Source organism: Myxocyprinus asiaticus, chromosome 11 (assembly GCF_019703515.2).
Source record: "Myxocyprinus asiaticus isolate MX2 ecotype Aquarium Trade chromosome 11, UBuf_Myxa_2, whole genome shotgun sequence".
NCBI lineage: Eukaryota > Metazoa > Chordata > Actinopteri > Cypriniformes > Catostomidae > Myxocyprinus > Myxocyprinus asiaticus.
The window spans coordinates 2,754,073-2,780,755 of NC_059354.1; the positions used below are offsets into that span (position 1 = coordinate 2,754,073).

Below are 26,683 nucleotides of genomic sequence, written 5' to 3' on the forward strand. Positions count from 1 at the left end.
CGCTTCCGCATCAGCATTCAAGTCAAATATATACGCGATGATAATGAGCCTTTCAATTAAAAAAGCAGGACAAGCCTTAATGCTACTTAGCACAACAAAGCTAGTCACGTGGTCAATAGAAGCTAAGGGTCGTGCGAGGTGACAAGCGTGAATTCTGTGCACCGCAAATAAATTATGCTGCACTTTAGCAATCAATAATACTCTAAAACAAGTGAGGCACTGTTTATAAACACTAAAAACCATGATAGTTTTACACACACTGGACAACCAACGCTCAATCTAGCAGTGAATAACCTGGGACAAGTCAAAACAATATAGCACACACACACCAACCTACATTTAAGCGACGTGAGTTCAAGACAGTAAACAGCACAAGTCTAGCAATGAATACCACTCTTCAACAAAGTAAAACAATGAAATAAACATACATGCAACTGCAGACTCCTGTAGATAGATTGCTTATCCATTAGATCTCTTTCAACCAAAGCACTAATTGTAAATTAAATTATCACAGATCATAGTTTGGATGCACTCTGCTTGACTGAAATGTCCTGGTTACTTGTGTAACCTCCGTTCCCTGATGGAGGAAACGAGACGTTGTGTCGATGTAGTGACACTAAGGGTCACTCTTGGGAGCCCGAAACACCTCTGGTCTTTGATAAAAGGCCAATGAAAATTGGTGAGTGGTATTTGCATACCACTCCCCCGAACATATGGGTATAAAAGGAGCTGGTATGCAACCACTCATTCAGGTTTTGTGCTGAGGAGCCGAGACAAGGTCCTGGCCATTTCAGCGGGTAGTCCAGCGTTGTGGCAGGAGGGACACAACGTCTCGTTCCCTCCATCAGGGAACGGAGGTTACGCAAGTAACCAAGACGTTCCCTATCTGTCACTCACTCGAAGTTGTGTCGATATAGTGACACTAGGGGTCCCTATACGAAACGCCACAACTGGCTGAACTGTGTTACGTGAACTAGGGATGTGTGACGGGCAGACCACTGTGTGCCTCGTAGCCAGCGCACCAGGCCGCCACATAACCTCCCCCAACGCTGTTATGAGTGTCGAATAGCCCTTCGGGGACAAGTCGACTGCCCAAAAGATAGAGACAGGCTATGGGCTACAGGCAGGGGAATGCCTGCCCGAAGAAATGTGAGGTTGGTCCAAGGGCTGAAGAGACGGTGACAGACCGGCGTGATGGCCACGCGATGTGTCCCGCGGCCCCATGCACATCTCGGGACTCGAGTCTGAAGCCAGTGCTGAAGTGGTCTCATATGCATCAACCCGAACAGGGTGGCCACCGCTGAGGATGCCATATGCCCCAGGAGCCTCTGAAAAAGTTTCAGTGGAACCGCTGTTTTCTGTTTGATCGCCTTCAAACAGGCCAACACCGACTGGGTGCGCTCGTTCGTGAGGCACGCTGTCAAAGAGACTGATTCCAACTCCAAACTGAGAAAAGAGATGCTCTGAACTGTGAGGAGCTTGCCTTTTCCCAGTTGACCCGAAGCCCTAGTCGGCTGAGGTGTGAGAGCACCAAGTCCCTGTGTGCGCACAACATGTCCCGAGGGTGAGCTAAGATTAGCCAGTCGTCGAGATAGGATCGAGACGTGGAAGTACGCATCCTTCAGGTCTACCGCCGCGAACCAATCTTGATGCCAGACGCTCGCCAGAATACGTTTTTGCGTCAGCATCTTGAACGGGAGTCTGTGTCAAGCCCGGTTCAGTACTCACAGGTCCAAGATTGGCCGCAACCCACCGCCTTTTTTCGGTATGATGAAGTAGGGACTATAAAACCCCTTCTTCATCTCCTCACCCCTTCCGTAGGAGGGTAGCGATCTCCGCGTGCAAGGTAGCAGTGTTTTCGTCCTTCATCAAGATGAAGTGGATACCGCTGAACCTGGGCAGATGCCTGGTGAACTGAATCACACAGCCGAGTCGGACGATCCTGACCAGCCATTGTGACGGATTGGAAAGCACAGGCCACGTGTCCAAGTTCCACACAAGGGGGACCAAAGGGACAACGTCGTCAGACGTACCGGCAGGTGGTGCCTCACGGCGGGGCGGAGCTCGAGGTGCCGCACCATGTCGTGGCCGTGCTGAGTCTAGGGACATTGAAGCACTTACCTGGCTCCTTGAGACTGTCACATCGGGGGCAGATTTGTGCCACAGCCGGGCGCTCAGAGGCGGGAGACCGCCGCTGGAGCGCCAAACCTGCCAAATAGAGTGGTGGATGGTGGTCGTGATGACGGCCGTGCACACCGGATACGTGACCCAGGGAACAAGAAAATCATTCTTGCTGAACTCTTGAGTACTGCAGCCACTTGGGCATGCAGCACAATTAAATGCAAAGGTAACAAAAAGATTCTCCTTCCGGCCTTCGACCGGGGGATGGAGAGGTCTGCTTACCAGCTCCAGAGCAGCAGGTTTCGTTGTCCCTGGGTCACCCGTCTCAAGGGCGCTTTGAAGCCTTTCACGGGTACTTGGTGGCCGCGAGACGGGTGGCACCTGCTTCCTGCGGTGTGCTCCACACCAGGGCCGGGCCGAAGGGGCGGGCTGCGGATAGCCTCCGTCTACTGCTCCACCGTCGAGAACTGCTGGGCAAAGTCCTTGACGGTGTCGCCGAATTGGCCAGCCTGGAAGATGGGGGCAGCAAGGAACCGTGTCCTGCCGGCCTTGCCCATCTCGACCAGGTTGAGCCAAAGGTGGCGCTCCTGGACCACTAATGTGGACATTGTCCACCCGAGAGACTGCGCTGTGACCTCCGTCGCTCAGAGAGCGAGGTCGGTCACTGAGCGCAGTTCCTGCATCAATCCCAGGGTGGAACTAACCTCGTGCAGTTCCTTTAGCGCCTTGGCGGACTTGCAGGAGAGCCATGGCATGCAGGGCAGAGGCGGCTTGTCCAGCGGCACCATAGGCCTTGGCCGTCAGAGATAACGTAAACCTACAGGCCTTGGACGGGGGCTTTGGGCACCCGTGCCAGGTGGCAGCACTCTGCGGGCATAGGTGCACCGCGAGCGCCTTTATCCACCAGGGGATTGCCGAATAGCCCTTGGCCGCCCCACCATCGAGAGTAGTGAGGGCGGGGAAGCTGAAAAGATCGGGACCGGGCAGTAAAAAGTGCCTCCCACGACCTTGTCAGCTCTTCATGCACTTCCGGGAAGAAAGGAATGGGGGCGGGGCGTGGCTTTGAGTGGCTCCACGAGCCCAGGAACCAATCATCGAGCCGCGAAGGTTCAGGGAAGAGCGGAGGGTTCCACTCTAGCCGACGCTCGTGGCTGCCCGGGAAAGCATGTCGTTATCTCCACGTCAGTCTATGACTGGGCAGTCATCCCCGAAGGAAGGAGCCCAGCTGAGGCTTCCGCGTCCGACTGGACGAGCCCGCTCTCCGAGTGGTTGCATACCAGCTCCTTTTATACCCGTATGTCTTGGGGAGTGGTATGCAAATACCACTCGCCAATTTTCATTGGCCTTTTATCAAAGACCAGAGGTGTCTCGGGCTCCCAAGAGTGACCCCTAGTGTCACTACATCGACACAAAGTCGAGAGAGTGACAGATAGGGAACAGCGTGTTTTTGATTCCATGGTATAATAAATGATCCGTGGGGTATTTTGAGCTGAAACTTCACAGACACATTCTGGAGACACCTGAGACTTATATTACATCTTGTAAAAAGGGGCATAATAGGTCTCCTTTAAAGTCACCTTTTTCCCTGCAAATACTGATATATGCAATTAATTGCAATCAACTTGATTAATTAATAGTCATATCATGTAAATAATTCGGTTAAATTTGAATCGATTGACTGCTCTAAATCTCTAATAAAAATACTGCTCACATACAATATATCTGCTTGTCATATATTATACAGTTATACAGTGTGTAGACATTCTTTTGCTATCAGAAAATAACATATACTGTAGCTCTTGCTATTTATAGAACATAGCAACATGTTTGTGACTAAAACTCCATATACATTCAGTTGTGCGCATTGGGATGTGACTAAAGTCAGTAAATTTTTGTTTCTATACATAAATCTTGAAAAAGTGATACTGATGTTTCCCAGAGCCAAAATGTAATTTCTCTTTCATTAAAGTTTTATCTTTCAAGTGACATGGCTTCATTTCGCCAGAGTCAAGCAGCGATGAAGGGGGAGAGCAGCGATAAAACACTTGTTGGTTTTTGCTCATTTATTCAGACATGTCAGTTATCTGTATACGTTTCAGTTATATCTATAACATAATTGAGTCGGATACAATTAAACTGCAGGACGATGTTAAATAACATCCAGACTGTATAAAGGCAGCCCTCTACATTGCGAGTAAATCATTCACATTAGCCACTGGCTAATAAATATTCAGATTTCACTCGCTAGTGATTGAGTTGTATAGTGGTGAAGAGATCAGCACAGAGATCCTTGTGTCTGATGTGCGCACTCAAAAAGAAAATTGACCTTGCAGTGGGTCTGGATTTGTCGTGGATCGTGGTGACACTGTCGCTTTAGTTGAGCTGTGATAAGCCACAGTTAGATTTACATTGCATTTAACGACATCAACTCTGATTGCTTAAACTTTTCCACGGACTGTTTTCAAATCATAAAGTCACAGCAAAGTGTTGCAAAACTCGAGAGCTTGTAGATTGAGAACTTGTACAATAAATATCTGTACACGAAAGTCAATACACACTATGCAAGTAAAAGTTTGCTTTGACTCATTCCATGTAATCTGTCCAAAGATGAGCTCCATGCACTTCATTTTGATTTCATAATGTATTTGTTAATATCTTTTCCAATATAGTATTTACATTCAGTCGTTGATCAAAAAGTATAAAGAAACATTAAATTCAATCACACATCACAGATGAGGTAAAAACAACTGTGCAACTTCTCTCTTGTTAATGTGTGCTGCGCTCATTCAACTGTAAATAATCGCTTGCAGAACTGCCGGCACTCTTAAAGAGACAGTACCATTTTAGTGCTTGTTATACATTTTGATATACTGTAAATACTTGTTTATCATATAAATCATTCATATAAACAAGCATGTAACAAAATGTAGTAATGTAGTAAGTGTTATAAATGTATAAATACATAAATATTTAAAGGGACAATCATACATTATGAAATATTTTAAAACTTAAAAAAAGCATTGTAAATATTGAAGAATTTAACAAATAGGCTCTTGTAGGGGTTTGGTAAAAACCTGTGCAAAGCCTTGCTTTATGTTTATGTTTTATTTATTTTTTTTACATTTAAGAAGCTAAAATGTGATTAAAATGATGAAAAGTGAAATGTTAAATAAAACATCAATATTATATACATACTACTCACACATACTGTAGCATGTGAAGTTATATATATTCACTATACATGTCACAAATTATCTCAATCAATTAATTGTTTCACAAATTCGAAGTAAGAATGGAGAAAATGGAGAGAGACAATCAATTGGCTTTTATTAAACCGAAAATAAACAAGAACCAAAAAGAGGAGAAAACAAACAGATACAAAACAAAAGACCGAACATGGCACGACTGAACTAGAACATGCTAACTCTCATAACAATTTGGGAAACACATTACACTTACATGTCGTCAAAAGTCTGGTGAGTAAAAACAGAAATTTACTAGCAAATTGCAATTCTTTCTTCAGTGTGTCAGTAGTGGGTTGAAGGGTCTGTGATAATTGTAACATATTGTAATAAATGAAAAGCACAATAATGTCAATAAATAGAACATATTTAATTTGTATATACTAAAGCTAGTCAATAAATAACTGTAACGTATGCTGGCTGAGGCAATGATGGCAATGACGAAGACGTGAAGATGAAGAACCCAAGTGCAGTTTATTCATAAACGTGAACCAAAAAACCCTAACTAGAAATGTGAAATATAAATCATAAACATGAACTCGACTATAACCTGACTTGGCTTGACTATGGCTTGACTATGGCTTGACTATGGCTTGACTATGGCTTGACTATGGCTTGACTATGGCTTGACTATGGCTTGACTATGGCTTGACTATGGCTTGACTATGGCTTGACAAACACATACAATCACATTCAATACTTGACCACCACACAATGGAAAACATGAGGCTTAAATACATGGACATGGGGGAACATAAACCAATGAACAAACAGAACTCATAACAAGCTAATTAAACAATAAACCAATGAAAACATGACATATGAACATGGAGGGAAAACAGAAATCACATGACTAGGGAAACAGGAACACATGACATGAAACAGGAACTAGAATTTCAAAATAAAAGACATGAATCAACAGAATACACATGACAATAACACATCATAAGATCATGAAGCACAAACTTTATTCATGCCACCAGATTAAAATGTAAACATACTGGTAATATTTACACAGCAAGTTGATATTAAAAATACTGTAAATTTTGAGGCTACATCTACATTAATCTGGATACATTTGACAATGGCGTTTTCATTTTCGAAACACTCACCATTCACACTGCCGCTTTTTGAAGCGTTTTTCAAAAGTTGCTCATCCACACTGAAACGTATGAAAGCACTTAAACCCCCTTACTTCGCATGCAAAAAATCAACGTTGCTTTGTCGGTCTGATATGCAATCGTTCTCATGTTCCGTCACCAGACACCAATTCCGAGTAAACTTCCTGTCGCAATGGAATGCAGTGTGAATGTTGTACAAAGTAACATTTATCTTTAATTTATCTGAATCCCGGAACGGCGCACAAACATTCTGACCATGAGTGGTCAGTTTGTTCACATGTGACTTTTATTAACACAATGTTGGTCTGTTTTGAAATTTTGCCTTGTGAAAGTGAAACAAACCAAGAAGAAAATGCAACACTGTAACAATTTTAGCACCTGTTAAAAAAAAACACACACAAAAAAAAAAAACAAGCTGTACATCTGAAACTACGCAATATTTTTAACTCTAATAGCACACGCACATCCCCGAGATGTCTTTTTTAAAGCGCTTTTTTCAACTGGAACACATTGCATTCTAATTAACGTGATGGGGGGTGATCCACCATTCTCCAACACTGTAGGGAACCATCTACTGGCTGAAGACTTGAATGTGTTTTACTGTAGATTTGAATGGCCCAATCCCACACCCCACACCCGCTCTGACCTTCACTTCCCACAAACATCAACACCTCCTGCAACCCCCCTCCTCCCCTCTCCTGCTATTCAACCTACACTTAAGATCTGTGAAGAGGAGGTGTGCCGGTCTTCTGGAAACAAAAGACGAGGAAAGCTTCAGGCCCAGATGGCGTCTCACCAGCATGTATTCGATCCTGCGTTAACCAGCAGGCCCCCATCTTCACACAGATCTTCAATAGATCACTGGAGCAGTGTGAAGTCCCATGCTGCTTCAAATGCTCAATCATTATTCCTGTCCCAAAGAAACCAAAAATCACAGGACTTAATGACTACAGACCTGTCACCCTGACGTCTGTGGTCATGAAGTCATTCGAGAGACTGGTGTTGGCCCACCTGAAGGACATCACTGGACCCTTTCTAGATTCCCTTCAACTTGCTTATCGAGCGAACAGGTCTGTGGATGATGCAGTCAACATGGGATTGCATCATATCCTGCAACATATGGACAGACCAGGGACATATGCAAGGATCCTTTTTGTGGACTTCCGTTTGGCTTTCAACACCATCATCCCAGCTATTCTCCTGACTAAATTACACCAACTTTCTATTCCCACGTCTATCTGTCAGTGGATCACCAGCTTTCTGACGGACAGGCAGCAGCTAGTGAAATAGGGGAAATTCACCTCCAGCACATGTACAATCAGCACTGGTGCCCCCCAGGGCTGTGTGCTCTCCCCACTACTCTTCTCCCTGTATACCAATGACTGCACCGCCAAGGACCCCTCTGTCAAGCACCTGAATTTTGCAGATGACACTACTGTCATCGGCCTCATCCAAGATGACGATGAGTCTGTATACAGAAGGGAGGTTGAATGGCTGGCTCACTGGTGCAGTCAAAACAATCTGGAGTTGAACACACTCAAAACAGTGGAGATGATTGTGGACTTTGGGAGGAACACCCCAACACTGACCCCACTCACCATTCTAAACAGCACTGTGGTAGCAGTGGAGTCATTCAGATTCCTGGGCACTTCCATCTCACAGGACCTGAAGTGGGAGACACACATTGGCTCCATTGTGAAAAAGGCCCAGCAGAGGTTGTATTTCCTTCGCCAGTTGAGGAAGTTCAACCTGCCATAGGCGCTGCTGATACAGTTCTACTCAGCAGTTATTGAGTCTGTCCTCTGCACTTCAGTAACTGTCTGGTTTGGTTCAGCTATGAAATCAGATATCAGAAGACTACAAAGGACAGTTTGGAATGCTGAGAGGATTATTGGTTGCCCCCTGCCCTCCCTTCAAGAATTGGACACTTCCAGAGTGAGGAAAATGACTGGAAAAATCACTCTGGACCCCACTCACCCAGCCCACTACCTTTTTGAACTGTTGCCTTCTGGGCGGCACTTCTGCCATACATTCCCTTGCATCTGTATATAACAGATTTGTATTTGTATACTGTACATTATATATATACTTGGCAATAAAGCTAATTCTGATTCTGATTCTGATAAACATGTTTAAAAAAGAAGAGTCTAAATCATCGTCTCAAAGACATCTGCTGTGCTGAGTGTCTTTTTGACATCCGAGAGGAAACATCTCATAGACTTATCTCAGTAGACATTTCTGATGAGCAAACAATCTAAAAAAATATGTCTTCCAAATGTAAACACACATCAAAAAGATGTCTGGGTGATGTACGTGTGATATGATATCAGGGTAGCTTTAAAATTACACAGCATCAGGAACATACTTAATGCCTGTGCTTCACAGGGACTTTTCACTAAGTTATGTCTGTCATTTAGTTTATTTTATCTGGGATGTTGGGTTCTCTTTAGGTTCTGCTGGAAAGATTATATAAGAATGATTTGTCCTCTGTTGCGCTCTGAAACAGCTCACGGCCAAACTCTCATGCAGTCATGCACACAGACACAACACATGTTCCTTCACACATTCACACTCATTAATCCCTTTGAATCAAGCATTTCCTCTCTCAGACAGCAGCAGCGTTCATCATGTGTGATCTTTGGGGTGTGATCTCGATCATGAGAGAATATGTTTGATCAGACTCTCTCAGCCCACAGCACAAGAGCCTCAAATGTACCACGTGAGAGAGATTAAAAGAGAGGGAGAGATGGAGTGGCTACATCAGGACTAACTCTCTGTCACACGTGGGCATTTATGAGAATCGGAGCATTAACTTCTCATTGCTTTTGCAGGCTCCATAGAGCTTAATTAAAATGCAGAGAAAGTTGGTTAGCTAATGCGTAGAGCGAAGAGCAGCCACTCAGCATGTTGGCTGGAGAAGCTGCCTGGTGGGCCTCTCTGGCCAACACGTTGAACACACATCTAAAGGGCCGCTCACACTGGACGTGTTCTTGCGTTCCATGGTGCTATAATTGTTGGTCTATGTAAACATGCACTAGACGGACATTTTTGGAAGTTGCAAAGAGTGGCCCTTTTTTATCAATTTCGTACAATCATTCATAGTTTTGTGCCATGAACGTGGTGTTTTTAAGACTGTGTTAAGTTCAAAGAATTTTTTTTAAGTTGGTGTCGAGACGTCCTCATTCTGTTCCATTCCACTTTTTTCAATGCAATAACCACTCTTATGACAAATTCTCACTCACTGGGGCGACTTTTTGCCTGCACCACCAACATGTTGCCTTTGGTCCGTCTTTGAATGTCACTCTGATGCCATATTGAACTCATTTTGGAGGATTTCAGTACTTTTCCCGAGGCCACATTGTAAAGTGAAATTAATTGAAAATTCTTTAATCATTGATTAATTGCTTTATAACGTTTTTTTTTTTTTTTTTTTTTTTTTTTTTTTTTTTGTAAATACTTAAAATACTCACTGTTTTAAAAGTATAGTCACAAGACGTCAACAGTAGCTGGGTTTCCATCCATAATGTTTTACATTTCTTATGCGCATTTCTGAATATTCTACTGTGAATCATTTCACGTTTCCATCCACTACATTATGTGCATTATCATTATCAAAATTCGAAGAGAGTAATTTGTGGTGTTGGACATCGTTTTATTAAATGCTGCAAGAAGATGCAGAAGAATGAGTGTAATATCTCACGTAATGAGGGATGAATGGCTGCTATGCCCATACGCCAGCACCTCCGTATAGTCCTACAAGTGCCCGTGCTCAAAACAACTAGATGAGAGTTTAAACTTCCGAATATCAAGGGCTATATAGGAAGAATTGTGTGGTAAGTTCGGACCTTTTGTTGGGCGTCACATCAAGCTATTGTATACCCATACCAACCGATGAGCATAATGCCATCACGCTTTACATGCACAAATAGTCAAAACACATCATCAATAGGCAAATAAACTGTTTCCCACTCGGAAGTTGCTCTTGAATGACCCCTCAAGTTGTAATTACGACTGGGAAACTCTGAGATTATTTTGATACCCGAGTTTCCGAGATGGGAGGAATCGTAAACTGTCAACATGGTGGAGGAGAATACGGTTTCTGTAGTCAATGACAGGTTTTATTCATTTTTCTAAATACAGCTAATTGTTAATGCTTGCACTTTCAGTCATATTCATTAATGTATATCAGCAACCATTTGATGCATTCTGTACGTTTTTACACCGTGAAAATAGCTAGTATTTGACCAAAATATTATGCTGTCAAAATAAAAGTTCCTCAGAAAATATGTATAAATAAACCTGCCGTCATCCATGTTTCCTGTTCTTTCTGACAACAAAGCACTTGAACGTGACATACACCTAATTACAACTTCAGAAGTGGGAAGTAGGATAATTCCGATAGCACATGAAGGCAGCATAAATGTGCATTTTAACTAATGCAAAACTCTAGAAAATCCACCTCATCCAAGCACATTCAATTTCTATGTGAATTATGAGAGTTTATTTGCATATCATGCGTTTCCATTCAGGATTTCTTATGCGCATCAAAATAGTTAGATGGAAGCCCAGCTAATATGTGCGTTAACATGATTTTAGTGTGATTAAATTGCTTACTAACCTTTTCTGTGTTAAGTTATATCCAACTTTACAACTCCGTTGCCATGACAAAGTTGCGCTGTAAACCTTAAAACGACCATTAAAAAATGTTAAAGCTCAAATAACAAAAGTTTTAATAGAAGAATGAATTGTAAGTGCTTTTATAAAGTTATTTTTTTTTTTATTATAAAATTCTGACTTAAAACCAGGCCAGATCCAGCCCTCCACATGGTTTATCTGGCTCGTGGCTCATTTATTCTGAAAATTTATTTCACCTGAATGCGAATCTAACTCTTGCAGTAATCATTCATCATAGTGACGCAACCTGTTTTATTCAGTTCATTCATTGGTGGACAAACCATTGACAAGACCCACATAATGATTTGTTAGCTCATAAACGGGTCATGTTTTGAGAATAAAATAAGTAAACAGGTCCATTTTGCATTAAAAGGAGCTGTCGGAATATTTCTATCATTTTCTATCATTATTTATTTTTTATAATTCTGACCCCTGATGTAGAGCGTGTGTTAATTTGGATAATAAATGACTAGGGAAGTAGAGATGGTAAATAAACTATTTATACTAAGCCATTATCACGGTTTTGTAATACCTGCTAGAAAAGTGTCTTTGTAGATCAATATTTCAGGCAATAGTCCCATCAGCCACATATACTCTTCAGTAAATTATGCATCATGCATTAGAATGAGTACACAACTCATTCTGGGCTTAAAAATCAATGCTAAACATTGTATCTCAAAAGGAATACAGTGTCAAAACTGAAGTTTTTTGTTTCTCGTTGAATATTCTGTTTCACTTGGAAATTACATTATGGAAGTCAAATGGGTTGCAAGTGCTTTATTTTGACTTTAAATGACCATTTTCCACCCTCTCTCTGTAACTTTAATATTTTTTATTTCTCTTATGATGGGCTAACCTCTTCACATGCAAAATGATTAACAACACTTCCTTTTTGGTTACTTGTGTGGTACTGTCACACTTGTTGACAGCTTTGCTGTTGTGTCAGATTGAACAAGCTGTTTTTGCAATTTAGTTTAATCTAGAAACCACATTTAAAAAACAGAGGTGTAGGGCTGCTGTTCAGACACAGAGCAGTTCTTGTGTTTGTGCATGTCACTTCCTCTTTGTCTTGTTCACAGCTTCAAGGACAGCATAGAAAAATCATCCTATTCTGATTGGCTGATTAATAACAGTATTGCTGAGCTGGTCGCCTCCACTGGACTGCCTGTGAATATCAGTGATGCCTACCAAGACCCACGCTTTGACGCTGAAGTAAGATCAATAAAGAATGAATGAAGGAATGAATGAATGAACTTATATAATTTTATATAGAAGCATTTTTAATATTTATATAGATTTTTATGCAGTATTCATAATTAACATTTGTGGGTGTTTACTCAACTTTGGGAAATTTTTAGGATTTCTAGTCTTCTTAGTCTTACTAAAACATTTAACACTTTTTTTTTTGTTTTTTTTTACTGTTAACTATGTCAACAGTGTATGTAATGTCATTATTATTATATATATATATATTTTTCTGAAAGTCATGAAAATTCTCATCACAATGTCATTTCCAGCACATCTCAAATTCTGTATTTTGTGTAATAGAATTCTGTGCTGGAAATGACGCTGAAGGAAATTATATTCGTAAAATTTCTGAAATAAAATAGTTGACTCCGTACTGCTAAAGCTAATTTCTATTTGCATGATTTGGCAACATTACAGCTTTACTGGAAATTACACACATATATATATATATATATATATATATATATATATATATATATATATATATATATATATATATATATATATATATATGTGTGTGTGTGTGTGTGTGTGTATATATGTATAACAACATGTTACAATATTTAAAGAGAGTGATGCTCTGTGGATGGATACAGATGAGGGAGGGGTTAGTAAAATACACTTCTGCTCTGTATATGACCTTTGACCTCTTTTGGTTGTTGAATGTCTCCTGTAAATGCCAAGAGCACAGCGTTATATAACACAATGTCCTTAGATGATTATCTGATATTTTCGCTCACTTCTCCCTAAAAGTTTACATTCAGAGCATCATCATTATTATTATTATTTATGGCAGGGTGAATAAGTGTTTTGAATCTCTTTAGGCAGATCAGTTCTCAGGATTCCACATTAGATCAGTCCTGTGCGTCCCCATCTGGAACAGTAACCACCAAATCATTGGTAAGTTATACAGTTAAAGGAATAGTTCACCTGAAAATGTCAATTTTGTCATTGTGTACTCAAAACTTATGTTGTGTGGTGTGTGTGTAATGTTGCTGTTTTGCTGCTCTTTGAGTTGTGTTACTGTTAGAGCTGCTGGTTAGACTTGGTTAGTCTAACTGAAATAACATAGGACAAACTGGTGTGTGTGTGTGAGCGTGTGTGTATGATCTTTTGCTCACTGCAGAGTGCGTGGGTGAATATCTGTGTCTGAATCTGTGTGTGTGTGTGTGTGTGTGTGGGAGGACTCTGTCAGAGACCGAAAGTCATTATGAGCACAAAACAGCCAGTAGAAGCGGAGTCAAGGATGTGTTCATTCAAAAAGATTCCTCTCTCCTCCTTGCTTGCACTTTCTTTATATTTACCAGGGTTTCTGAATTTTTTTTATTTGTTATTTTTTTAGTCTCTGTCAAATTTTAAGAACAGAACAGATTCTAAACTCAAATCACATGTCTAAAGCCAGTGTCAGAAATTTCAGCACCATGGGGAGAGAAATCATCTAAATCTTTGACTTGAGTGCTTTTGTTTAAAACATCAATGCTCACTAAGAAAGTATTTTAGCAAATGTCTTAATAAAAGCTGTATGTTCAAAATGGCATTCTACATATTCTACATACTGTAATTTCCCTCTTACATAAAACTGCAGGATTATCCCAGTGTAAAAGTTCATATAAGTGAACATGAGGGACAGTTGATATTTTACATTGGTGTGTATAAATAGGTATAGTTGATAGTGTATGTGATTTTCCAACTGTACTCCCAGAAATGTTGAATTCTTTCCACTGTGTTAACTTCATCCTATGACATTTGTAATCACGGTCTGTTCCACGCACGCGCACTCTTCAAACACCCATCAGAATGGCACTTTTGCATTTACATGACCACAATTAAGCCACGTTCTCTGAGAGAAACCTACAGTAGGTGTGTTAAACCACTTTCTCTTCCCTTAAACGGCATAAAGAAATCAGCGTTTACATGACATTTCGGAACGCCGAATAATAAACTGTTTTCTTAAGTGCATGTAAACATAGTCAGTGATGCGTGATCGAGCGGTGCCCTCTAGCGGGTATGCTGAGCAGCGCAACAATATTAGAGGATGCTTATCATATTACAATTCAAATCGTGTTGCCGGACATCGAAGATGCCTTTGATAGCTCCATGTTTTCTCCTTTCCTCCTCTGTGCAAAACATAGCTTAATATCAAAAGCCATACTTTCCTTACAAGGTCTATGCTCAAGCTTTAAAGCCTGGACCCCAGTTAGTTAAGGACGAAGATATGAGTTTTCTTTTCCTCTGTAAATATGTTCAGTTCTATTTAACTTTAATGGAAAAACTTAATTCAAGAGCCTGATGAAAGATAAATATCAGTTAAGAAATCTTACTGTCAGAATGTTTGCACAAAGTCCTGCATGGTTTTCCCCTCATCATGTACAGTGGCACTTCTTCAACTTTCACGTCTGCATTGCCAGATTTTCATCATTAATGAAAAAAAAAAGAATAGAAATTTAATAATAAAATGTTCTTTGGAGTGCCAGCCCTTCTAGATTATGTGGCTGCTATAGCTCTGGATTGAGTCTTTAAACTCAAAGAGTTTTTAAACTGTGTGTGATCTCCAAAAAACTCATGTCTATGGGATGGTAAAATCGTTTAATGCACACCTAGCCATGGATTATCCCTTACTTATCGCACACATTCCAGCCAATTTGAATAAAGTATTCTAATAAAGTAGTTGATGGTATAAGACAACAATATAGCATACTACTGTACTTTATGTTAATATTATGCAATATACATACTGCATTCTGTAGAATTTTTATATGAGAAGCATCCTCTAATATTGCTACGCCGATCAGCACACCCGCGCGAGGGCGCCGCTTGATCACATATCGCTGACTGAAGCTCTGAATGAAGACTCGGTGGTTCATCACCTCCATGTCATGCAATAAAATCGTTTATTGCACACCTAGCCATAAATTTGACCTTACTTAACCCACACATTCCAACCAACCAGAATCGAGTAGTTGAATAGACGGTTGTATAAGACAAGGGTGTCAAACTCATTTTAGTATATATAAATCACACATATGTCACATATTTAAATGTATATATCACATTTTAAATGTATTAAAAATGATAAAATAATTTATTACAAAAACTGTGTATTTTAACTTAATGTTATCATTTGAACAAGTGTAATGACTGAATTAAGTTAAACTAATTTTGTAAACAACACAAAATGTTTTGTTCATATTTCTGGCATGACAGAGAGCAAAAACTTGCGGTTAAGTGAAGGATTCGTCAGACTAATTCAAATTGATAACACATGAGTTAGCAAGTCGTTGGAGAAATTCACTGAATGTATGGGTGTTGTGCTGAAATATAATACTTATAATATGTTTAATTTATATAGTGCCTTTCTAAAACCCAACATCGCTTAACAACCCAAATGTATCACAATAAATGGCAGCAATACAACAATACACACACACACACACACACAAAAATCTGACTCCCCGCTACATGATTGGCCCTTATTCCTAAAGCCCACACCTACACCCACCCCTAACCCTAACCTCATTGGTCCCTACCCCTAAAGCCCATCCCTACATCTGCCCCTAAAGATAAAGAATACTAGGAAGTCAAAATTCAGCACTACACCACTGTAATTTGCCCGCGGGCCACACGTTTGACACCCCTGGTATAAGACAACAATGTAGCATGCTACTGTACTTTATGTTAATATTATTTAATATACTGCATACTGTTTCAGATACTACACTAAAAAAAAGGTTTAACCTAATAAATGTGCTTAATGTGGTAACATCTAAATTAACTGGTTTAATTCAAGCCAAAAATACAATTTAAAATAGCTAAATCTACCTGAATACACTTACAATGTAAATAAATGGGGCCATTTGTTTGGAGGGTTAAAGAAAGAAATTTGAAGATAATTTTATAACAATACTTACATTGATTCTTCTGTTAAAAATTATGTATTATTTGAGCTGTATAGTTGTTTAAATTGCCGTTTTAGCAGAGGTCTACTATCGTTTACTTGAATCTGTAAATTATTTTTTGGAAAGTTTGAGAAGGTTTTATCTCTATTGCTCGACCACCACATATGACTCCAACCCAAAGATGTGCCTATTTGAACGTCTCATATGACCCCTGAAACACCCGAAAAGATTGCTAGTAGTAAATTCACTCACCGACCACTTTATTAGGTACACCTGTACACCTACTGTGTGGTAACAGTGCAATTCATAAAATCATGCAGAAACAGGTCAGGAGCTTCAGTTAATGTACACATCAACCATCAGAATGGGGAAAAAATTGATCTCAGTGATTTGGAGCGTGGCATGATTGTTGGTGCCAGATGGGCTGGTTTGAGTATTTCTGTAACTGCTGATCTCCTGGGATTTTCATGAACAACTGTCTCTAGAGTGTACAAAGAATGGTGGGATGGGAAAAAAAAATCAACCAATGAGTGGTTGGAGCAGTTCTGTGGATGGAAATGCCTTGTTGATGAGAGAGGTCAACAGAGAATGGCCAGACTGGTTCGAACTGACAAAGTCTATGGTGACTCAGATAGCCCCTCTGTACAATTGTAGTGAGCAGAATAACATCTCAGAATGCACATGTCAAACCTTGAGGCAGATGGGCTACAACAGCAGAAGAACACATCAGGTTCCACTTCTGTCAGCCAAGAACAGAAAACTGAGGCTGTGCTTAAAAATCCCAGGAGATCAGCACTTACAGAAATAATCAAACCAGCCCGTCTGGCACCCATAATCATTCCATGGTCAAAATCACTGAAATCAAAAAATGTTCACCATTCTGATGGTTGAAGTGAACATTAACTGAAGCTCATGATTCGTATCTGCATTATTTTATGCACTGCACTGTCACACGATTGGCTGATTAGATAATCACATGAATAAGTAGTTGTACAGGTGTACATAATAAAGTGCTTGGTGAGTGTATGTTTTGGATTACTAGAAATTATTATTATTATTTTTTATTTTTTTTTAGCCTCAGCTTGGTTTCAGACAAACAGGCTCCTTGATGTGATGAAGAAAGCAAAGAGCAAAAAATTTAATAATTATGAGGAGCATTTCGTTTGTGTTTGAACTAGAGCGAGCAGCACATTTATGATTGACTGTAATGAGACGGTGAGGATGGGGAGATGAAGATGTGTGTGTGTGTTGGGGGGGAGGTGATCTGCACTTAAATGAACAATTATTCTAATTAACAAAACACACTGTTTAATTAGATTGTAGATAGAGAAATAGAGAGATGGGGGTGGGGCGGGTAAGAAATACTTGATTTGTGCACTGAAACACTTCATCAGTGACTGTGGTGCGTTACCGTACTTTACATAAGTGGTTCTCAACTTGTGGGTCATGATCCACAAATGTGTCGCAGATCTAAAAAGGTCACAAAGTTAATAATAAAATGCAACTAACCATATAATCATGCATAGGTAGCATAGAAAAATAAATAGGCGTATACATTTTTTAAAAAGGTGGGCAAAACACTTCCCATATCTTTTGTTGTTGATTTCAAAGGCTGTGCGTCAAATTAAAATCTATGGGATTGTGGTGCAAATTCATCTGCCACTTGCTAATATGGCAAATACTAACGCAATATTTGGCCCAGTGTTTATGGTAATCTGGTAAATCACACTTCTGCTGTTGCTTATGCAACATGATCACATAGAAAATTGACATGTTGCTTCCGAAATTTCATATACCCTGAAATCAACCTAATTTTGCAGAGTTACTGACAAGCGCCATCCCCCATCAGACATTTTTGTATCAATTCAAATGCATTTACCTTTTCCTGTGGCACTACTGATAGCGTGTTGAGTGAACAGCCTAGAAAAACGGTTCTGGTCCCATAGGGGGTATTTACACTTTATCACATTATGCGTTTTTTCCGAGACGGATTCGAGACAGATATAAATCTGATCACTCAAACCACTTCCGGAGGTGGTTTGAAATGCATTCCATTCTAAACTCGGTCAAGTGTAAATGAATCTGGCTGTTCAAGCCACATATGTAAACTTTACTCCACCCAAACAGCGCTACGTCAACATGGGAAAATGTGAACCATTACAGCTGCAGTATTTGCATAGGGCTCATGTCACACAATAAATAATAACAAATGAAGAAACAGATGCACGTTGTATGCAAGGTTTGAAATTAATACCCGCCAACCAGCCAAATATGGGTAAAAATGGGCAGTGTCAGTAACTCCTTTACTCTTACTAGCCACTTTGGCGGGTGACGTTTTCAGGGTTTTTCCTGCATTGAAAATTCTGTGGATGTCGGGTGACTCGGGCCGCTGCCAAAGCAAATTTAATCATATTCATCTGACTTTCAGAATTTTATAACTAAATATGCCTCTCATAACTTACACATGCATCCACCATCCACCGAGAACTGTTGCAGCACACATCAGCGTGCTCCAGAGACAGTCCCAGAGCTCTGGAACAGTGCAGAGTGAAACTTGCGTGATTCATATCGATAACGTGGTGGCTGGCGGAAACCATAAAACATATGTGAGCCATTTGAATTCTACAGAGAATGTTATATTATAAAGCTCTGTGGAGGAAATCAAACCCCTCCAACTGCTAGACAGCCCTGACATTAAAAGGTAAAAAGGAAACAACTACACAACATCAGTTTTTTCTAAATACACATCATCATCCTTACTAAGAAGTCATTTTTTTTAAAATTCTTTTTAATGTTTTTTTATTTATTTTTTTTACTGCAGTAACACTAACTGGTAACTGTTATATACTGTATTCATATGGATGAATTAGACTTTTTTTATAACGACTATGAAAGTTGTATTTAAAGGTTCAAGGTGTTCAAATGTGGTTAGGCTATTCGTTTTGTAATTAAAAATACTATAGTTAAATTTTAGTTATTTTTTAGAAAAGACTACATTGACCTAACCACAGTAATGAGGAGCCACACATGGTCTTACTGTACCTGTGGTAATGGCCTTGTCATTACAAATGCCACTGTTAAACAAGGGTACAAGAATGGTAAACTTTCATATAGGCAAGTACAATTTAGAATTAGGGGATTCAAATTTCCATGAATTCTGGACAAAGTATTGCCAAACTCATCCTCCTATTCTGGCCATGTTTGCCTCCAGATCCTAAAGGTGACCTGAATCATTAGGCTTGTGTCCTGCTAAACTAATATCGGTAACACTTTACAATAAGGTTCTCTTCGTTAACTAATGTTGTAAACTAATGTTAACAAATGGAACCTTATTGTAAAGTGTCACCCTAATATAATTCTCGTTCAAATAAAATGGCCAATCAAATGCATGCAGTTACAGTATCCAGTTACCTTTATCAGTTTTTGTGCACCAGGGGATTTTGGCTTGTGAAAATGCTGAGTGGCTAGTGACCTTGGAACTCTACTAGCCACAGTGGCTGATGAGCCACTTGAAATGTTTTGAAATGTTTTGAAATGAAATCATTTGAAATGTGAATTTCAAACCCTGGTTGTAAGAAAGACTGAATGAGAGAATGTTTTTTTGTTTTTTGTTTTTTTGTTTGTTTGTTTGTTTGTTTTTTCATTTATTTGATGCAGCTCGCTGACGAAACTGAAACTAAACACTGACAATGAGCACAGCTGACATGCATGAACATACTGTATCATAACTACAACAAGCCTTGAGGGAAAAATACACAGCATGCTAACACACAGTCACATGAGCACTGGGCAAAGAAACTTGGAATCAAATAATAAATCACATATTTGATTTTACAGGTGTGGCTCAAGTCTTGAACAGGTTGGATGGGAAACCATTTGATGATGCAGATCAGAGGCTGTTTGAGGTGTGATGTAAATTAATTATGAGATCTTGTTTATAAATGCTGTGTACAGTGTCCTTTTTTATATATATATATAATATGGGTGATTCTCATGAAACCTGTCAAGAAAATATCCTGGTCATATTTAACCCAAAATCAATACAAAAAAAATATTAAATTATATTTTGCATGACAAAATTAAGCCTTTGTTTGCAATATGGCTGTTGATTCAATGTGTTAATTCATTGTGATAAATTATATAAAAATGCAATTCTTCATCCCCCCGACTGTACGTAAATTCTGTAAAGAGAATTTTTCTACCAATGGAGCAATTCAAGCTTGAAATACCACATTAATATTTTGGCAATTCACAGTCAGAAGGGGGCAGTCAGTGCAACTCCAGCTGTACAGGCAACAAACTGCATTTTGATTTGGCTAGAGACTCTGAAAACCTGTGAAACGTGACCACGGTGAGATGCTCCAGAAACGTCCACTCGATGCATTTACAGACAAAATGTAAGAATGCATCTTTTGAAAACTGCCCAAGTCTACAGACTGACAAACTTAATTGCAAAATGGATTGCCGTGGACTTCTGTTTAATGATATGGAAATAAACCATACAATATACTGAATAAATTCACTTTTTGTTTAGTCTATTCAATGTTTTACTTGTCTGTCTCTATAATGTAATGTCTTTGAATTATCTGAATTATTATATTTATGAAATATATTAGGCCTGTCTGGATTATTATATTTATTATATTACATTTATAATTATTTTAATGACAGTATTATATTTTGAATTATCTTTATTTGAGGGCCTATTTCAGAAACAAAAAATTATGTATGCAATTTATTATGAACAATTAGTCGACATATCATGTAATTAAATTGATAAACCATTTTAATCGATTGACAGTCCTAATTTAGGACCATTATGGTGTTTTTGCAATGTGACATTATTTTAAGGACACTTAAGCACATTTTACTGAACAATTCTTATAACCATAAGACAGTCATTTTTGACAGTAGTATAGTAAAAGAGATTGTGTTGTGCTATTATTATTTTTCATGAAAATCAGGGATTACCTACTGGCAGTACCTACTGAAGGAAGTACTACAGTACTATGATACTGTATATAAATACAATTTATTAATGTTAATAAATACATTATATATATATTATTATTACTAATTACCTTTTTTGCATTGCAGTTATGATAATTTGGGGGTAAAACGTGTTAAAAAAATTGCTATAAAATTAATATCACTATGTAAACAATCTTAAGAGAATCACCCATATACTGTATGTCTCTCTCTCTTACACATTTTTCATTTACTGTTTCTCTTCAGGCATTTGTGATATTCTGTGGACTGGGAATCAATAATACCATAATGTACGACCAAGTGAAGAAGTCCTGGGCTAAACAGTCTGTTGCTCTCGATGTATGTCTCTACAAAACACACACACACACGTAGTTTACACACAGTCAGAGCCTGTGTGGATATTTCTAAAGTTCTGACCAATTAGTAGGGTGTTTAAGTGGCCATTTCTAATTGTTGAGAGTTTAGATTAGAAATATGTGATTGGCGGGATGGTTTGACACAAGTTAAGATGGAAGTGTGTGATTGGTGGGATATTGAATGACCTAGTACCTGTTAAGGGGTGGAGCTAAATATAAGAGCCCGATGATCTTTTCTACTGACTCATGTGACACACATAACCCCACACACATCTCTTTCTCTCTGTCTCTCTCTCTCTCTCTCTCTCTCTTTCTGTTGCATGTTGGGAAGTGAGAGTGCCGTGGTGTAAGGAGTGAGGGAGCGGCACGTTTGTCTTGTTTTTTTTTTTTTTAATTTGTTTAATTTATTTATTTTTATGGTGAATCACTTATTTTTCATCACTTTATTTAAGTGTTGTTTTTCTTTTTTTTCTTTTGACAATTCTCAAGTGTTGATTTTGAACATCGCATAACTAACAGACTTGGTATAAAAAGCTATGGCATCTCTCTCAGGTGAGAGAGTGCCGGCTTTCTCTATCAAAAATGGATGCAAGTGTTTTTCCGATTAAGCGTTTACCATCGAAGATGTTCTTTTGGCTATGGGAGACATTGTAGGTCATTGAAAACTTGTTTCGGCTTCTAGAATGAACAAAGCTGTTGTCGTTTTTCTCAAAGAAGAAAATCTGTTGAATAGGCTTGTTGAAAATGGGATAGTAATATTGTACACTTTGGTTCAGGTAACGCCATTGCGCTCACCTGCTACTAAAGTGATGATTTAAAACGTGCCTCCATTCATCACTAATGAAGAAATCACGAAAGAGCTCAGTCGATTTGGCAAATTGGCTAGTTCTATCAAAATGGTTCTGCTTGATTGCAGAAATACCGCGTTGAAACATGTGCTATCTTTTCAAAGACATGTGTTCATGTTTATGTGCCTTCCAAGTTCCTGGAAGTCTCTTTTCGCATACAACACGGCGATAGTTCCTACATGATTTTCACAACTACAGATAATATGCGTTGTATTGAGTGTGGGGATTTAGGGCATAAGAAATTTTCCTGCCCACACAAAAAACAAGTAGAAGAGGGAAACGAAGAGAACAATGGCATTAATGAGGAACATTTAGATCAAGGTGAGATTAATGAACATTCCGAATCTGAAAAGAGACCTATACGATTCCACCGCCAAAAAAACTAAAGTTTCAACTTGAAGTTCAAGGTGAGGAGACAAGAGAAGGATCATCTACCACTGGTGATGTTTCTCAACCCGCCGAGACCCCCAGGTTGATTTTCCATTGTTTCTGAGCAGAGCTCAAAATCAGAGGTGAGTGCACTTAATTTTTCTAAATGAGATAGTGAATCTGAAGTAAATTTAACTGATTTGCAGGAAGAAGCTGCTTCTGTAACTTGTAGTGGAGATGGTACAGATGGTGAGATAGCTAGTGTCAGTGGTCTGCAGTATGCTGTGCTAGAAGAGAATGAAGAAAGCATTGAAGAATCAATGGAAAATTGTGACAGTTTTTCAGATATTTGTGAATTTGATCATAGTCAGTCTATGGAGGACATTTATTTTGTTGAAGAAATAAATGAGGTTTTGGATCAAACCAAAGGAAGGTTGATGTTTCTAAATATTTTCCTTATGGGGAAACATTTTTAAAGTCAGTTTTGTTTGCTCAGAGGACTGTTGGTTATGAGGTGATTTCGATTTCAAAAAAATGTCTGACGGCTATACATAAAGCTCAGAATGCGCATGGACTTGTAAAATTGTCAAAACTAAAAAAAATAAATGCACATGGTTGTGGGTTCAGTGTTTATTTACATTTTTTTTCTGTTTGTTTCCTTTCTTGTTTCCCTTTCCCTCTCCTGATATGCACATCTTAAGAGTAGGATCTTAAAATGTTAATGGGGTGAGGAATGGGAGAAATGGAGGTTTACTGTCTGAGTTTCTTAAGCTTGAAGATGGCCATGTATTATTTTTACAAGAGACTCATAGTGATGAAAAGAATGAATTGGAATGGGGCTTGTGTGGGATTTCTCTCTTAGCCATGGCACAAATTTAAGTGCAGGAGTGGCAATTAGATTTTCACCATATTTTAATGTGAATATTTTAACTAAGATTGAATTAAAACAAAAAAAAGGTCGTCTTCTGATTGTAAGAGCTGAAATTAATAATCAAGTGTCTGTATTCATAAATTTTTATGCTCCAAACAGAAGTACAGAGAGAATTTCTTTGTTTAAAAAGTTTTTATTTTTTTAAAGCTATGGTTCTGATGATTTTTTAATTATTGGGGGTGATTGGAATTGTACTCTTGATTTTATTTTAGACAGAAATAATGATGAGCCAGATTTTTCATCATCTTTGTTCTTAAAAAGCATTCTTGCTCAGCATGATTTTATAGATGTTTGGAAAGACAGAAACAGTGATGTTGAACAATATACTTGGACAAAAGTCTCACAGGGGAGGATTAGTTCAGCCAGACTTGATAGGCTCTATATCAAGACAACAGTAAATAACAGAGTTGTAGACTCTAAAATTTTTCCATGCTGTAATGAAAATCATTTTCTTACAGTGAATATTACTTTGTCACCGCTTCGATTATATAGTCCTTACTGGAAGTTCAGTGTGAGACTATTACAAGAGAAGTACTTTCAGGAAAAATATTAAATGTTTTGGAGTGACTGGGTTTCTCAAAAAGATGAATTTGATAACTTAATACATAGGATTAAGTATCCTAAATTGGAAAAACTCAAATAAAAATGTTTTGTCCACAGTTCACTTCTTTTTCTACTATAAATATTAAACAATAAATATCTGAAATAGAACAAGAGATCTTTCAGATTACATCTGAATTGGTTCAACATTTTGACTCTTCAGTGGATGTAAATTTATCTGAGAAAAAAAAAGGATCTTGAAGCTTTACTGCAGGCTGTAAGGGTGCTCTAATAAGACCTCGTTTTGTGTCTATGCATGATATTGATTTCTTTCATTTAGAAAAGGTTTCAAGGTAACAAAATGTAATGCACTGTCTGACATTTCCTGATGGATCAAAGACTTCAGATCCGAGATAAATTCATAAAATAGCAGTGGACTTTTAGATCTTTTCAAAAGAGAGGACACTGATACTGGCTGTACTTCACAATTATTACAGCAGCTTCCTAACGTCAGTAAAGAGCAGAGTCAGAAACTGGCCTGTACTTTCTCTTTTAAGGAGTTAACTGATGCTGTCACACAAATGAAGCCTGGGTTTCAAATCAAATCAAATCACCAGGAATCGACGGTTTGCCAGTGGATTTTTATAAAGCTTTATGGGGGACTATTGGAATAGACTTTTATGAGGTGCATCAAAAATGTTTTAATGATAAATTACTTCCCAAAAGTTGTGAACGGACAGTGCTGGCACTATTAACTAAAAAAGCACTGGAGGCCTGTGGCCATTTTGACAGCTGACTATAAGCTCATAGCAAAAGTTTTGGCAAATGGGCTGAAATCCGTTCTGGGGGATATAATACATGAAGATCAGTCTTATTGTGTCCCTGAGAGAATGATCTATGATAAAAAAAAAATTTGGTAAGAGATATATTGGATTATTCTAAATTAAATGGAATGAATGTGGGCCTTTTGTCCTTAGATCAGGAGAAGGCCTTCGATAGAGTGGACCATGACTTTCTTTTTAAAACACTTCATGCTTTTGGGTTTGGAGATGGTTTTATTTCCTGGGTTAAATTGTTGTATATATTACTCAGTTAATTTAACTGCATATGCAGATGATATTACTGTAGTAGTATTAAAAAGTCAAAAGGATATTGAAATAATTGAATGCAGCCATAGATTATATGAGAAAGCATCCTCGGCAAAACTTAACTGGGGTAAAAATGAAGCCTTGTGGTGTAACAATAAAACAACAGTGATTTTACCAGTTATTCCAGGAAATGTTAAATGGGAAAAGTTTGGTTTTAAAAAAATTTTGTTTTTGGGGGGCTCTGAAGGATATCAATATCAAATTGGGAGGGTGTAAAGGATATATTGTGCCAGGTTAACTGAATGGGAATGGTTGCTTCCTCAACTATCCTATAGGGGGAGAGTACTGGTTATAAACAATTTAGTCACCTCTATCCTGTGACATATCCTATACCAGAGGACTTTTTAGGAAGTATTCAAAAACTACTTGTTAATTTTTTCTGGTCAGGACAACATTGGTTGAGCGAGTCAATACTGTATCTATGGGTCCATGAAGGGGGTCAAGGACTTATAAATATCAGGTCAAGAGTGGCTGCTTTTCACCTGCAGACAGTTCAGAGATTACTCTACCATCAATCACAGAGCTGGATGGAAGTAGGATGTTTAGGTCTGGACAGACATCTTTTTTTAATGAATTTAAAAGAGATGGATCTTAGTAGGCTCTCTTCTTTTTATGCTTCAGCATTTCAAACATGGCAGATTTTTTCTGTGGAAAGGGAACAGTCTGGCACATCTAGAGCTTGGGACCTAGAAAATAGAAGATCTAGAAGATAGGAGATCTTCAATGGCAGATTGTACATTGGATTATAGCCACAAACATACACAAGGCACATTTAAATCCTTTACAAGGGGAAGAATGTCCTTTTTGTGGAGCTCCAGAAACAGTTTATCATATATTTATTGGTTGTTTACGTTTAAATGAACTTTTTTGGTTTGTTAGGAGAATTTACCCATAAGGTAGGTTTTCTGTTTACAATTTGTTTGTTTTTTTGACCAAAATACAGCACTTCAAATAAGCAAAAAGTAGTTTTACTGAATTTTATCTTTGGTAAGGCAAAAATGGCAATTTGGCTGACAAGAAAGAACAAGATTATTTTTAGTGGATGGTTAGATTACACATGTTAAAGGGGCTTGTAAATGGCCGTTTGACTTCAAAGTATGCGTATTATAGTTTGGTGAATGATACTGATTCTCTTTTTTTATTATTATTATTAAAAAAAAATTATATTTATTTTTTTTGTGGGGTGCAGAAGGCATTTTA

General features: G+C 38.6%; 1 protein-coding gene across 1 annotated transcript in view; it reads left to right on the forward strand.

Moving 5' to 3' along the window:
• The window catches only part of LOC127448343 (dual 3',5'-cyclic-AMP and -GMP phosphodiesterase 11A-like), a 183,801-nt gene that overhangs the window by 97,043 nt on the left and 60,075 nt on the right, over positions 1 to 26,683 (forward strand). Inside the window, exons 6-9 of the mRNA XM_051710790.1 lie at positions 12,238 to 12,370; positions 13,231 to 13,306; positions 20,140 to 20,207; positions 21,538 to 21,630. Coding sequence (XP_051566750.1) covers positions 12,238 to 12,370; positions 13,231 to 13,306; positions 20,140 to 20,207; positions 21,538 to 21,630 — 370 coding nt within the window. The remainder of the gene's footprint in view (positions 1 to 12,237; positions 12,371 to 13,230; positions 13,307 to 20,139; positions 20,208 to 21,537; positions 21,631 to 26,683) is intronic.